Raw genomic sequence first — 13,234 nt, 5'->3', positions numbered from 1 at the left:
CCCGGGCGGCCCCGGCGCTTCCCCGCCGCGCCTCCCGCCGCCTCCGCGCGGCCCCGGCCCCGCCGGCACCGGAGCGCTGCGGCCGGGCCCGGCTCCCGCTCAGGCGCCGCCCCTTGTCTGTGCCCGCAGCTACTACCTGAAGGAGTCCAAGGGCAGCCGGCGGTGGCTGCTGTTCCTGGAAGGTGAGCGCCGGCGTCCCGGTCCCCCGCGACGGCGACCGCGAGCGGGGCGGCGGCCCGAGGCTGCCCTCGGTGTCCCGGCCCTCGCGGGCTGCCGGCCCTCAGCCACGGGCCGCCGGCCCCTCGGGGCCGCCTGACCCCTGTCCCCTCGCCAGGAGGGTGGTACTGCTTCAACAGGGAGAACTGCGACACCCGCTACGACACCATGCGACGGCTGATGAGCTCCCGGGAGTGGCCCGCGACCCGCGTGGGTGAGTGGCTCCGAGGAGCAGCCCCGAGGGACCGGGGCCGGGCCGAGGCAGCTGCCTGGTCGCTGCCCCGTGATGCTCCCGCGGGCACGGGCAGACGTTTGGGTGCACAGGTATCGCAGGTACTGAGTGCTGCTCTCTCTGCTTGTGCTGCAGCCACCTGGATACCCAAACCTCCATTACTCAAACAGATCGTTTAATTGCATATATTGGAATTCACCTGCTAGGGTCTGTTTTTTTGGGAAGTACTTAAGTAGGCATCACAGGTCTTTTCTATACTGCAAGAAGCTTCTAGACAGGCTTTATCTGTAGCATGAATCAAATTCTCAATGTCACATCTGCCTAAGGGCAAATTTAGAAATATTCCTTCCCCTTCCCTTACCAATGTTTTTCATCATGAATGTTTGTTTTCTGTGTGGTCAGAGGTCTTGCATGAGGCTGCTACGGTTCCTCTGAAGTCACAGACTCATCTGTACGTTTCTTGTTTCTTTGTGCCCATCTGCAGGAACTGGGATCCTGTCCTCGCAGCCAGAAGAAAATCCCCACTGGTGGAATGCAAACATGGTGTAAGGAGGAATAACGGAGGGAAGTAGCTTTATGCTTAAACACCATCTCCTGCCTTTTAGGCTGGTAAAAATGCTGCAGAGATGGGTTAAAATTAATACTTGGGAGAGGAAATTGTGTTTCCTCATTTGATGTAGTTCAGCTCTCTAACAAGTAGGGCTACAAGGTCCAGAGAAACTTAAGTTCAGTCTCCTTGGGGTTGTGGGGTGATCTAATGGAGAAAAACTGGGGATATCCTAGAGAGCCTTCTCAGATGGCTGCAGTGGTGAATCCATCAGAAGTGGTGGGCTGACTGTGTGTTACACATCTGCCAATTTGAGAGGAATGTGGAGCAGCTCTCCTAGTTCAAAGAGAAATGAGAGAGACCAGTTTATATATGCATCTGTACAGAAGGGATGTTAATTTGTCTCCTGCAAGATGGAGACAAAAATGGGAAGATAATTCCTTCAAAAACCTCCGGTGGTTGCAGTCAACGTTTATACCGCACTGACAAGAGTCTTCTCATTTCCCATATGAAAAACTGAAGCATAGAGAGTTTCCTTGTGGCAGACCATCCACCGTGGGATAGCTGAGAGAAAAATCATGGCCCATTGTTCTGTCTCCTGAGCTCAGTGCTTCAATTAAATTGATAGGAGACATGTTATTTATTGATTTAACTCAGTAAAACTACTAGTGTTCAGGAGAAAATACAAGGCAGTTGTAAATGTCACTTGTTTTACAGGCAGGTAAGTTGTCAAACTGGATAGAAACTCTTCCCTTTTCCCCTTCCCAAGGTTTAATTTTCTTCCAGTTAGGTGACCCCATCCTCACCCCGCTGTGCATGTCAGAGGCACAGCAGGACTCACACAGCTCTCTCTTACAGATTCATCCCGTATTGCTCAAGTGATGTTTGGAGCGGTGCCTCTTCCAAGTCTGAGAAAAGTGAGTGTTGCTGATGGGCTGTTGCTGCCCCAGACATCACACATTAAAGGATGTGGCCAGACTTCTGTGAAACCACATGGATGAAGAACAGGCTTTTTCTTGCTGAAGGGCAGGAAAGAATATCAAGCTACTTCCAGATAAAACATCCTGATCTCTTTAGCTCAGGCTGTTTTGACATAGTTCAGAGCCACTGCTTGCAGAGATGTTACACTGATCCAGTATGCAAGGATTAGAAGAACAAAATTCCTTTTAGTTGAATATCCAGGTTCTAGCACGCAGCAAATCAATTGGTGTAGCTGAACGACCGTGGCCTGTCGCATGTGACTTTGGCATGGCTCACCTGAGAGGAAGGACTGTGAATTTAGTGTCAGACTTTAATCAGGAGGATATTTGGCCTTAGGCAGGAGCCATCATGTGTGAGGCTAAAGCTGTCTGCAGGTTTCTTGGGAATCAGAGGATAGTTCATCTCAATTCATGCATTGCCATGGGCTGTCGTCCTGGTGATGTCACAGGAACCCTTTCCCTTCATCCCAGCTCCTTGGAGCTGTTGCTGTGGAGCAGTTACACATCAGTATCCTCGACTGCTGGTGGCACCAAGGAAGTGGTGTCTGTGTAGGTGTAACACTTTGTGAAGCATTGCTTGTCTGAATTGGCTTGATAAATGGGGAAAAAGGGGAAGCAGTAAGTTGGAACTGAGATTCCAGGTGGTAGAAAGGTGTGTGTGTTCCTCCTGTATGGAGATAGGGTCCCAGTACCTTCCTTCTTGTTTTCCTTCTCTGAGTTTACCCATTTCTAAGCACTGTTGTAGGAAGGTACTTGTGTAATTGTGTATTCAGATCACTCTATTCACTTTCTTTCAGGGAAGCAAGTTTTGTACAGGGCAGGGAGAGTTTCTTCTTAGGTGTACTTGGTACAGGTGGATAAGATGAACCTGGGTTAGGTTCATAATCCCTTTGGAAAGTTCTTAAGCGTTTTTGGAGAGGAAGTAAAAGTGTGAACCTGGACAGGAAACAATTTTGTTGATGCTGAGCTGTCTCTTCCAGATGAATATGCCTTCATGGGAGCACTGATCATTCAGGAGGTTATAAAGGAGCTGGTGGGAAAAGGTCTGAGCACTGCAAAAGTGTTGCTGCTAGCAGGGAGCAGGTAGGTATCTACAAGCTTCCCTTTGGTGAGAACAGGAGATTTCCACAGTAGAAAGCTGTTAGGAAATGTAGCTTCTAGGACTACAGTAACACTAATATAGCAAACCCTGTATCTCTTCTCAGTTTTCTCCTCTAAGAGGTACAACAGGGGATGATACAATATTATTTCCGCAGCTTCCGGTCCAGATAGAACCAGAATAGAAACAGAAAACAGAGAAAATAGTAACAAGACAAAAGCTTGCAAGATAATAAGATAAAAGCTTTGCGTTCTCTGCATCAAGAGTGCTGGTTCCTGTTGGCCCACATCATGAGACACACCCCTGCTGCAAATTGATTCAGGACACTAAATTCAAAACCAGACCTGCCTCACACAGGTGCACCAGATTGTCCCGTGCTGCACAAAGCTCTGGTACACTCAGCATGTGTTACGATGGGTATGATAGAGAAACTGCAAAGGGTGAATTCATCTCACTTCAGATTCTTTCAGCTTTTGAGCAGCCAAACCTCTTGCAAATGATACAGAGCACATAAATCTGCCAGAAGAGAGCATAACAACAGGACTTGGTTTCTGACGTACCAGATTGTTACTCAGCCCAGTTACTTTATTTCTGAGTGTTTTGCAAAGCAAGGAAATAACGTGGTGACCACCAATTTCGTGGTGAATGGTTGGGTAGCTCTGCTGTGGGTAAATGAAGGTGTTTATAGTCTGTCACTGCTGGCCAGGTGTGTAACACCTGTGTGTGCCTCAGGACTGCAGTGTTGACGTTGCTGTTGCAGTGCTGGAGGGACAGGAGTGCTCCTGAACGTGGACCGAGTGGCAGAGCAGCTGGAGGAGATGGGTTATCAAGGGATTCAGGTTCGAGGCTTGGCAGACTCTGGATGGTTCTTGGATAACAAACAGTATCGCAGAACCGACTGTATCGATACCATCACGTGTGCTCCAACAGAGGCCATCAGGAGAGGAATAAGGTACAGTCAGATACTCTAAAGTACCCTGCTGTAAGAGGCTAGACTGTGGAGAAGACATCCTCCTTCTCTATCTTCCTTCATTTTGATACTTAAAGAGTGTTTCTTCTCTACCTCAGTGGTTTTTCAGTAATTTATCGAAAAAGACAATAATGTAGAATCTAGAGGTGTAAAAGAACACGTGCAGTTGTAGGTGCTTTAAAATGTGTTGATGGGACAATGTAGCCAAGAGAGAGCTGTGCTATCAGTTGGAACTCTAATCAGAACAGAAATAGGCTGGGATATGGAGAGGCAGTTGTTAGGATTGCCCTGTGCCTCTCATTCTGTTATTGCTTTGTTTCCTAGATACTGGAATGGCATTGTTCCTGAACGCTGTAGGCTGCAGTTTAAAGAGGGAGAGGAATGGAATTGCTTTTTTGGATATAAGATTTACCCCACTCTTCGATGTAAGTTTCAGAGGAGAGATATAAAATGAATTCTAAAGTTTCCTCTGCATCCACAACTGTCTTGGAGCAACCTCTTTTTCAAATTTTTTGTCTTCCTAGGTCCAGTCTTTGTTGTCCAGTGGCTCTTTGATGAGGCCCAGCTTACTGTAGACAATGTACACCTCACTGGCCAGCCTGTTCAAGAAGGGCAGTGGCTCTACATCCAGAATCTGGGTAGAGAGCTGAGAAACACCTTGAAGGATGTGACGTAAGTGTTTCCTTGAGGAAAACCTGGCACATTTGTTTCGAAGGCACATTCTTATCCAGTGTCCTGGCATTGTTTCTCAGATCTCTGCTGAAAAAGGAACGTTGTAAGTTTGGTAACTATTAGCTCATCCACATCAAGAATCTTGCCTTTTTCATTTCTGGGTAAAATTCCATCTTCTCCCTAGTCCAGAATGTTCTATTCAGCAGGAGTTGCTTTGTCCTTCAAGACATAATCCATGTTTCCATTCTTTCTTTAGTGCGAGCTTTGCTCCTGCCTGTTTGTCCCACGAGATCATCACACGCAAGTGAGTTCTTGTGCAGATCCTCTGAGAGGTGAACGGGGACATGGCTGGGGAACGAGCCCATCCTGGCATCTGACCCCTCTGATGAGGCCTGTACGGTTTGTCTTTTCAGTCACTGGACTGACATCCAGGTGAAGGGGACGTCGTTACCCCGTGCCCTGCACTGCTGGGATCGGAGCCTGCACGAGAGCAACAAAAACGGGAAGGCCCCTCTGAAAGGCTGCCCAATTCACCTGATTGACAGCTGTCCATGGCCTCACTGCAACCCCTCGTGCCCCACAATCAGGGACCAGTTCACAGGGCAGGAGATGAATGTGATCCAGTTCCTCATGCACATGGGGTTTGATGTTCAGAAGATGGCACAGCAGCAGGGCCTGGAGCCCAGTAAACTCCTGGGGATGCTCAGCAGTGATAACTAGGGAGGGCTTGTCAGAGGGGCAGAGATTAGATCAGGAGGAGAGAGACTCTCAGCCCTTCTCCCACACTTTCTAATCTTCTTCCTTGCGCTCCTGCAGGCAGACGCACGCTCACATCCAGGCACGCTCCCACTGTGCACACCCACGGGCTCCCACGCTCTTGCACACTCCAGGGTGTGCCAAGAACAAAACAAAAAAAAAGGCAATTTCTTGCTTACGCTGTTTGGCTGGAACTCGTTCCCTCCAAACTCCAGGGCTGAGTCTCAGCCAGTCACATCCTCTTCCTGTGTTACACAAGGCAATTGGATACAGGGAGTAGCAAAGCCATAAATAGCAGCGATGAGAACCTTTCCCAGATCTGGGACGTCTTCCCTTGCCATGAATTTTACATCATAGACTTGATACAAGTGGTGTAAAAAGCAAGCACTGGATTTCTTCTGTCCAACTAGAAGTGAAGGAATGATTACATGACTTCCTGGAGGTCAGCATCTCATGCTGAGTCACAGTGTACAGACCCAGGACACGTGCTAGGGATGGACACTCTTGTACTCAATTTATTCGTATTATTTTATAAAATGACTTTTTTATTACTTTTTTTTAACTAAGCAAGAAATATAAATGATATTGTTTTGTAACATATTTTTTTTAAATAACGAAGAAACCTCTTGCTACTTTGGCAACGTGGACATATTTATTTTAATATGTAAAATGCTATTTATAAGGGCTGACCAGAGAACCATACCTATGTCTTTGTAAAGTTGTATATGCTGCTCATTTGGATGGGTTATCCTGATGGTCACTTGTGCCTGGGAGAGGGCTATGGGTGGTGTTGACAAATTTTTATTAATTAGACTTCTGTGTTCCCCTTGCAGTGTTCCTTGTCATTGTTTCTCTGATGAAGAGGTTGTAACATGAGGTTTAAGTACAGAGACTTTCACCCAGCACCTGATGTTTGCAGACTTCCACAGCATTTTTGGCTTGACTGTGTTTTCCCAGGTACTCCAGGGCACTCAGTTGGATGGTGCAGGGAGATCTGGCTTTGCAGTAAAGGCCCGTCTGCCAGTGAGGGAAATGTTTGATCAGACTGTCAGAAGCATTTGGAACAGAAAAGACAGCACAAGACAAGCATCAACATATTTCTCTTCTTGTAGTCATTTGGGAACACACCCACTTCAGCACAGAGAATCCCCTTTGATGGTAGGGGGAGGAGAGCAAGTGAGGGGTTGGGAATTGGTAGAAGAGACCGTTCCTGGGGTGGGAGCTTCCCCTGCAGCACAGGGTGTGGGGAGACTTGCATGAGGAGTAAGATTTACTCCCTGCTGCAGGAGCTCCTGGGACCGACTGTGTGTGGTTACCCAGTGTGTAGGCCACAAAGAATTTGGGCCTTTTTTTAGAAAAATTCCCTGCACTTTCAAGATGGGCCTTACAAGATTAGAATGGTGGTGTTGTTTGTGAGATCTCTTGTCTTGGGTAAGTAAACCCCAAGAATGAACCAAACCACAGCCCTTGGGTTCCTTTTCAAGGGCTTCAGGAAAAGTTGGGCAGGAGCACAGAGGGAATCAGCTGTCCTGCTGTGTGTGATGGGATTAGCACACATGGAAGATAAAAAAGTAGCTAAAGAGAAAATGGATGGTACTGCCAGCAGAACTGAAAAGCAGGAAAACATCAGTGGAGTTTCCCTCTGATCAGTTTGGTGATTACTGATATCCTTTATGTTTTAATGACTTGGGTATAAAAGTGAAATTGTCCTGATTACGTTTTTCATCTGTTTTCTGCTGTGCAGAAGCCACTGACAAAAGGGCAAGGCTGGAAGAATTCAGTACCACATGTTTGTGCTCTAAGATCTTGCAACTAGATGAGGGTTTTTGTCTTGGAGGAAAAGTGGCTGTGGTCCATCTGGTGCACTGCTCTGCTGGTGCGATTTTGGGGACCTTTGCCTTCTGCCAGCACTGCCTTCAGCACTGAGGGCTCTCCAGAGGGCACCTCTTCTCATGGGAAAGCAGAAACTGAGCAGCAGGACCAGCTCTGCCCCCTGGGCCCAGCATCACCAATTGGTCACAGAGTGTAGGGCAAGGGGGGATGTGTCCTCAGGTGGACTGTGACAGGGAGTGACCCTGTGCTCTCTGCTGGTCCCTGGGCAGGTGGTAAGTGATGACCAGGATATGCCACAATACAGTCAGTAACACACTGCCAATGAGGCCTGGAAAACTTCTAATAGAGGTGAAGAGAGAGTCAGGAAGGGGAGAACCTCATCACCTGGAGCTCCTCAGCTCTCCTGCTGCATTTCCTGGCTGTTGTGATGTTAATTGTGCAACTTCCACCCCAAATGAATACAGGTTTTGTACTTTTAGCACCAGAGGTCTTAAGGAAAATGGGAGGGACTTGAATGAAAGAGACACTGAGGTTACAAGACATTGTCAAAACTGAAGGTAGGCACATTTTATCCTAGGAGCCACGAAAACTGTACTGTTCTTATGTGAACTGTTCCATAAAGTTATCCTGCTTCCACACTGGGATTAGCACTGCAGATGAGGAGTCAGCAATGCTGCCGTGGGGTAAGGGAGGAATTTTTCTACTCCATTGTGGTTTTCATTTTTCCCATTCTGAAACTACATCAGAAATTTTCTTCCGGGCTTTTAGAGTTAGAATTAAGAGACTTCTGGGTAGACAAAGTTTCGGGCACTGTATACAGGCACAGCTCCCTGTGGGAAGCTTTGATCCCACAGGACGGAGGGTTTGACACTATATATTGAAATCTGTATTCCAAAACAGAGCTGAGAATATCAAAGCAACTTTTTTTTCTTTTAACAAGTGTATTTGGTTGTGGCATTCAGAGATACAAGAATAACTGGTCTCCACATAAGTAAAACAGAGACAGGGATGAGTTTAAGGAAATGGTGAGGACTGGAATGCTAAACCTTCACAGCCACAAGCTCTCACTAAGGCTCAAAGCACAGCAGGTAAAGTATTGCTGCTCCAGATCTACTGCAGCAAAGTGAGTCAGCTTTTATCCAGCCTCTGGCCTAAATCCTGTCTTTCGTAGGGTTTGTGCTGCCTTTGGGCTTGTGCCCCTACTCTTGGGTCTGCAGGACTGAGCTCCTGTTCCTGCAGCGTGGCTGGATCACAGTCAGCCCCCTCCCTTCAGTGCGGGGGGGGGGGGAACGGCAGCATTCCAGTGACCCCAGAGTTTCTAGAACAGCAGAAGGATAATCAAGAGCCTCTGGTGGAGCTCGCAGCTTCAGTGTTAAATAACACCGGCTCCCAACAGCTGAGGGGGGGCAGGACTCATTCCAGAACTATTAATAAAGCCCCTATTTATACTCCAGGTTCCTGCAAACGGTGCAGCAGAAAACTACAGCTGCGGAGCTAAAATGGAATAAATGTCAGCCTCCAGGGAAAGCACCATCCTGCGGGAAAGGAGACCACGAAAGGACAGCACAGGGGCAGGTTTCAGACCTGAGGAAGCAGATCGAGCGGACGGCAGCACCCTGAGCTCACAGCCAGTGGGCAGAGCCAGCCAGTCACCTCCCTGCAGCCGCAGGTCTGTGCAGAAAGCTGCCAGAGCCGCGGCAGCAGAGGCGGCTCCCACTGATGCCGGCAGAGACCAGCAAGATTCGAGCTGCCACTCCACTGAGTGGGGACCAAATGTGACTCAGGGCAAAAGAGCAAAAGCCTGAAAGGACATTTGAGGGGGCTTTTGCCTGCATTGTCTGCTGGACTGGAAAGATGATGGAGAGCACAGGAGGGCCGTATCTAAACACGGCCGCAGTGACCTCCCCCGTTGGAATAGCTCGATTGCTGCAGATGACCTTTGGATGCACCACGTTCAGCCTGGTCGCCCACCAAGGCGGGTTCAGCGCTGCCTATGGCACCTTCTGCATGTTCGTCTGGACCTTCTGCTTCGCAATCACCGTGTTCATCATCACCTGTGAGTTCACACACCTGCACAGCTGCCTGAGCCTTTCCTGGGGAAACTTCACTGCTGCTTTTGCCATGCTGGCCACGCTCATGTCCGTCACGGCCGCGGTGATCTACCCGCTCTACTTCGTCCAGGTGGGCTGTTACCCCATCGGCTGCGAGGTGAGAGATTTCCGCATCGCTGCCAGCGTCTTCGCAGGCCTCCTGTTTGTCGCCTACGCTGCCGAGGTGTTCCTGACCAGGGCGAAACCGGGACAAGTCACCAGCTACATGGCCACCATCTCCGGGCTCCTGAAAATCGTCCAGGCCTTCGTGGCCTGCATCATCTTTGGGGCGCTGGTGAACGACAGCCAGTATGGCAAACACGTGGCGACGCAGTGGTGCGTGGCTGTTTACAGCTTTTGCTTTGTGGTGACAGTGGTGGTAGTGGCCTTCAGTGTCACAGGTAAGACTGCCTTGCTGTGGTTCCCCTTTGAGCGCTCTGTGGTCATCTACACCTTCGGGGCCGTGCTGCTCTACGTGAGCGCTGCAGTCATCTGGCCAGTGTTCTGCTTCGACAGCAAGTACGGCTCCCCACAACGCCCCAGCCTCTGTGCCAAGGGCAAGTGCCCCTGGGACAGCCAGCTGGTGATCGCCATCTTCACCTACGTCAACCTGCTGCTCTACGTCCTGGACCTGGCATATTCCCAGCGCATCCGCTTTGTCTCACACCTCTGAAACAGGTCAGAGCCGTCCCGGCACCGTGGAGCCGCTGTGGTTGCAGAGGGATGGGCCATGAAGTAGGGAGGCACCAGGCAAAACCATCAGCCAAACTTGGAGGTGAAGACCGACTGCATTAACAAATTAATGACCTGGAGCGGGTGGGCTGCAGCTGATACCAGGCACAGCCCACCTCCCCCGTGGTTCTGCCCAACCTGCCTGGTGCCAGCACGAAGGAATGACGCAGCTCCACGTGCATCTGCAGACAGCAGGAATGCTTGCAGCCAGGGCTGCAGGCTACTGGATTACTGATCCAAATATTAGGAAAGGATTTTGAAAGTGCTACCAGCACTTAACGGGAACGAACTGACTACCCAGGAACTCGGAAAGTTAAAAGCTGCATCAAGGAACACCAGTCCTGGAGATGAAAACCAATCCCTTGGAGTTTGGGTTAGTTTGGGCAGTGTGGTGAGACATGGAATGCCTGCAAGTGTGGGCAGTTCCAGTTGGGCCATTTCTGAGAAGAACATCATAGCTGTAATAGTATTTTGAAGGTTACCAGTCCTTTCCCTTCCTCTCCTTCGCTGTCTAGCACAGAAAAGGAGTAAACTCAAGCATGTACCTTGGAGGAGGCCTGAGTATTATTTAGCCAACACTAAATGACTACAGAAAAGAAAATTTGCAAAGCTGGGTCTCTGCTGCTGAGAATCAAGGTGCAGAGCAGAGCCAACCTGCAGAGTGACTGTGTGTGACCTGCTGTCCTTGCTCGAGCAGTGCAGAAGGTACCTCAGCACAGGCTCTGTATTGGTTTATGGGCCGCTGTTTCTTTATACTGATGTTGAGATTTTTTTTTCTGAAAGCTTAAGGATAAATTCTGGGGAGATAGGAAAAGGAAGGCAGAGATTAATTGATCTCACAGTGCTGCACAAGAGACCAGACTGGGTGGGGAGGGGGCATGGACAGGACAGGACAGGACAGAATTTGCACACAGTGGTAACAGACTGGGAGCTCTGCCCCAGAGCAGCTCAGGTGCAGGATTCCTGAGCCCTCTGCATTACTGAGGAGCCACATGTCTTGGACCCATCCCTGACAAAACACCCACTTTTAAGTCCCACACTGCTCAGCTCAGATTTCAGGCTCAATAGGAATCTTCATTTGTTCCAGGGAGAGGCCAGAATGTCCGAGTGCTTGTGCAGCACATGCAGACTCAGTGCTTTGATTAAAATCTCCAGTAGCTGCCTGTGAGAAGCAAGATTTATTTTTTAACCAAATTAAAATAAAGCTGAATGGCAGATGTACACATACATCTCCTGAGATCTGTGTGCTGTCACCCTGCTCTCCACACTTGATTGCAGCAGATACAGCCCCTCTGCTTTCTGCCCAAAAGCAGAGCTCAGTTTATTTTGATGTATGAAGGCTGAACACAGAATCAAAAAAGTACAGACACGGGACAGCTGAGACCTCTGAGTGGATTCTTTGCAGCAGAGTCACTCAGGAAAAAGGAAGAAAACTACTTTTCATCAGTGCTTTGTGCAGGGTTTGAAAAGCAAAGAGGAAACTTGTTGGGTCAGATTGTGTGGGATAATTCTGTACTGAGCAAGGACCAGCCCTTAGCAGCAGGGAGCATTAGCCAGGAAACAGGGCAAGAATTGGGATCCAGTGAAAAGGGAATGCATGGAAGAGCCTTCCAAGGGGGTTTTCTCTTCTGCAAGTCCCCATGAAGGGCAGGCAATCTGGAAGATGTGGTCCAACAAGAGGCTACCAAGGCAAGACCCAAGACTATCTGCTATAGATATAAATCAGGAGCTTTATTTCTTGCCACCCAAAAGACTTACAGGTTGTACAAGTACAAAATGCTGATTTGGGAAAGGAAATCCACTTGTGTTGGAGGTGGCAGTTTACAAACAGCCACTGAACACTAAGGGACCTCGAGCATTTATGATGTATTCCTGTTAAAACCACCAATGTGAACAAATTAAGCTCTGTCACACTTGAAAATGACTTGTTTTTTGTTATTACAGAGCACTAAAAACCGAACAGGTGCCTGTGAAGCACCATGGCTTCTGTTATAAAATTCAACCCTGCAAGTCCAGGCAGGTTGCTTGAGGAAAGCCCTGTCCTGCAGGCTCTGCTGTGGCTCTGGGAGGCTGGGAGGGCCAGGGAGAGGGTCCCCAGCGGCAAGTGCCTGCAGGCTGGGGGTGCCTGGCCCCAGATGTGACATTGCCATCGGGCAATGGAAACCCCCTCGGCTGGTAGCTGTGGTTCAGCCAGGCACTGCTGGCTTCTTGCTGGGAAGATTTTGCACCAAGTAGGAGCAGGAACAGCAACATGATAAAATCTGACAATGACATGGAGTTGATGTAACCTACACTGAGCCAGGGACAAAGAAAGGCCAGAGAGAAACAGGTACGTGCGAAACAATGGAGGTAAAATTGAGTGCCTTCACAATGAGGAGAAAATTTAACATGGAAATCATGATCCCACTGACTGGAGGAGTGAAAGACAAGTCATTGCCAAGAACAGCGTGTTCAGATTTAGCTTTCTCATCTGCCAGCCAAAGACTAAGCAAAAAATGTGAGCATGGTCAAAATGGCAAAAAAAGATTGTGTGGACAACAATCCTTTATTTTAGGAGAAAAAAAATAATAAAAAAAATCAAAACCTCATGCTTTAGTGGTTAAAACACTCCCCAACCATTGGAAACTATGAGATTGCCCAATCCAGGGCAGAGAACATCCAGTATTTGCTCAGCAGGATTTACCAACCAGCTGTGTCATGATTCAGTCCATCAAAACCCCTTCATTTCCAGAGTGTATCTACCCCCTTAATTAATAGGTGAGGATCAAATAGATCACCGTGAACTGGGCTTCACGAGACATCAACCATTCCCAGCCTTTTTGGTAAGGTGATGCCAGGATGTGTGTGTTCATTTAGCATTACAGACTTGTGTTTGCAGCCAATCTCTACAGCACCCAGAGGATTCCAGCCTGGACAGATTGATATAAAAATCTGAATCATTAACATGTTGGATTTGGTTTGGTTTTTCCCTTCTCCTTCTGAAGCCTTTTGGTTCCATATCGCCAAAAGACAGTGTTTAGGAATATTGGCTCGCAGGAGAAACACTGAGATTTATTTCTGTCAATCAAGGAGGGAGAAAAAAGACACACAAAAAAAGAAACCAATAC

The 13,234-nt window shown here is 48.5% G+C and overlaps 2 protein-coding genes across 4 annotated transcripts; both read left to right on the top strand.

Moving 5' to 3' along the window:
* Positions 1-51: 51 nt before the first annotated feature.
* Positions 52-6,304, top strand: NOTUM (notum, palmitoleoyl-protein carboxylesterase). Of its 3 annotated transcripts, XM_027705195.1 has the most exons (10): positions 52-182; positions 335-430; positions 933-993; positions 1,854-1,912; positions 2,956-3,058; positions 3,835-4,026; positions 4,369-4,469; positions 4,569-4,716; positions 4,973-5,020; positions 5,130-6,304. In XM_027705195.1, exons 2-10 carry the CDS (start codon positions 385-387, stop codon positions 5,434-5,436), a joined length of 1,065 nt encoding a protein of 354 aa, XP_027560996.1. In that variant the 5' UTR covers positions 52-182; positions 335-384; the 3' UTR covers positions 5,437-6,304. The 3 variants fall into 3 exon arrangements, with proteins under 3 accessions (XP_027560996.1, XP_027560995.1, XP_027560994.1); XM_027705194.1 differs by lacking the exons at positions 52-182; positions 335-430; positions 933-993 and adding an exon at positions 994-1,012; XM_027705193.1 differs by lacking the exons at positions 52-182; positions 335-430; positions 933-993 and adding an exon at positions 1,022-1,716.
* Positions 6,305-6,420: 116 nt separating this feature from the next.
* On the top strand, positions 6,421-12,715 carry MYADML2 (myeloid associated differentiation marker like 2). The gene is made up of 2 exons (XM_027705192.1): positions 6,421-7,988; positions 8,760-12,715. Exon 2 carries the CDS (start codon positions 9,160-9,162, stop codon positions 10,066-10,068), a length of 909 nt encoding a protein of 302 aa, XP_027560993.1. The 5' UTR covers positions 6,421-7,988; positions 8,760-9,159; the 3' UTR covers positions 10,069-12,715.
* The last annotated feature ends 519 nt before the right edge of the window (positions 12,716-13,234 follow it).

The sequence above is a fragment of the Neopelma chrysocephalum genome, unplaced genomic scaffold (genome assembly GCF_003984885.1).
Source record: "Neopelma chrysocephalum unplaced genomic scaffold, ASM398488v2 Primary Assembly neopelma1_321, whole genome shotgun sequence".
Lineage (NCBI taxonomy): Eukaryota > Metazoa > Chordata > Aves > Passeriformes > Pipridae > Neopelma > Neopelma chrysocephalum.
The sequence above is the reverse complement of the archived record's forward strand: the minus strand, read 5'-3'. Positions and strand labels throughout refer to the sequence as shown.

What these genes read in the sequence shown, in the direction of transcription:
- NOTUM (XM_027705195.1), top strand. Translation starts at nt 385, where the DNA reads ATGCGACGGCTGATGAGCTCCCGGGAGTGGCCCGCGACCCGCGTGG. An exon ending in GTGGCCCGCGACCCGCGTGG is followed by an intron (nt 431 to 932) that starts GTGAGTGGCTCC and finishes GCCCATCTGCAG; the next exon opens with GAACTGGGATCCTGTCCTCG. An exon ending in CTCTTCCAAGTCTGAGAAAA is followed by an intron (nt 1,913 to 2,955) that starts GTGAGTGTTGCT and finishes TGTCTCTTCCAG; the next exon opens with ATGAATATGCCTTCATGGGA.
- MYADML2 (XM_027705192.1), top strand. Translation starts at nt 9,160, where the DNA reads ATGATGGAGAGCACAGGAGGGCCGTATCTAAACACGGCCGCAGTGACC.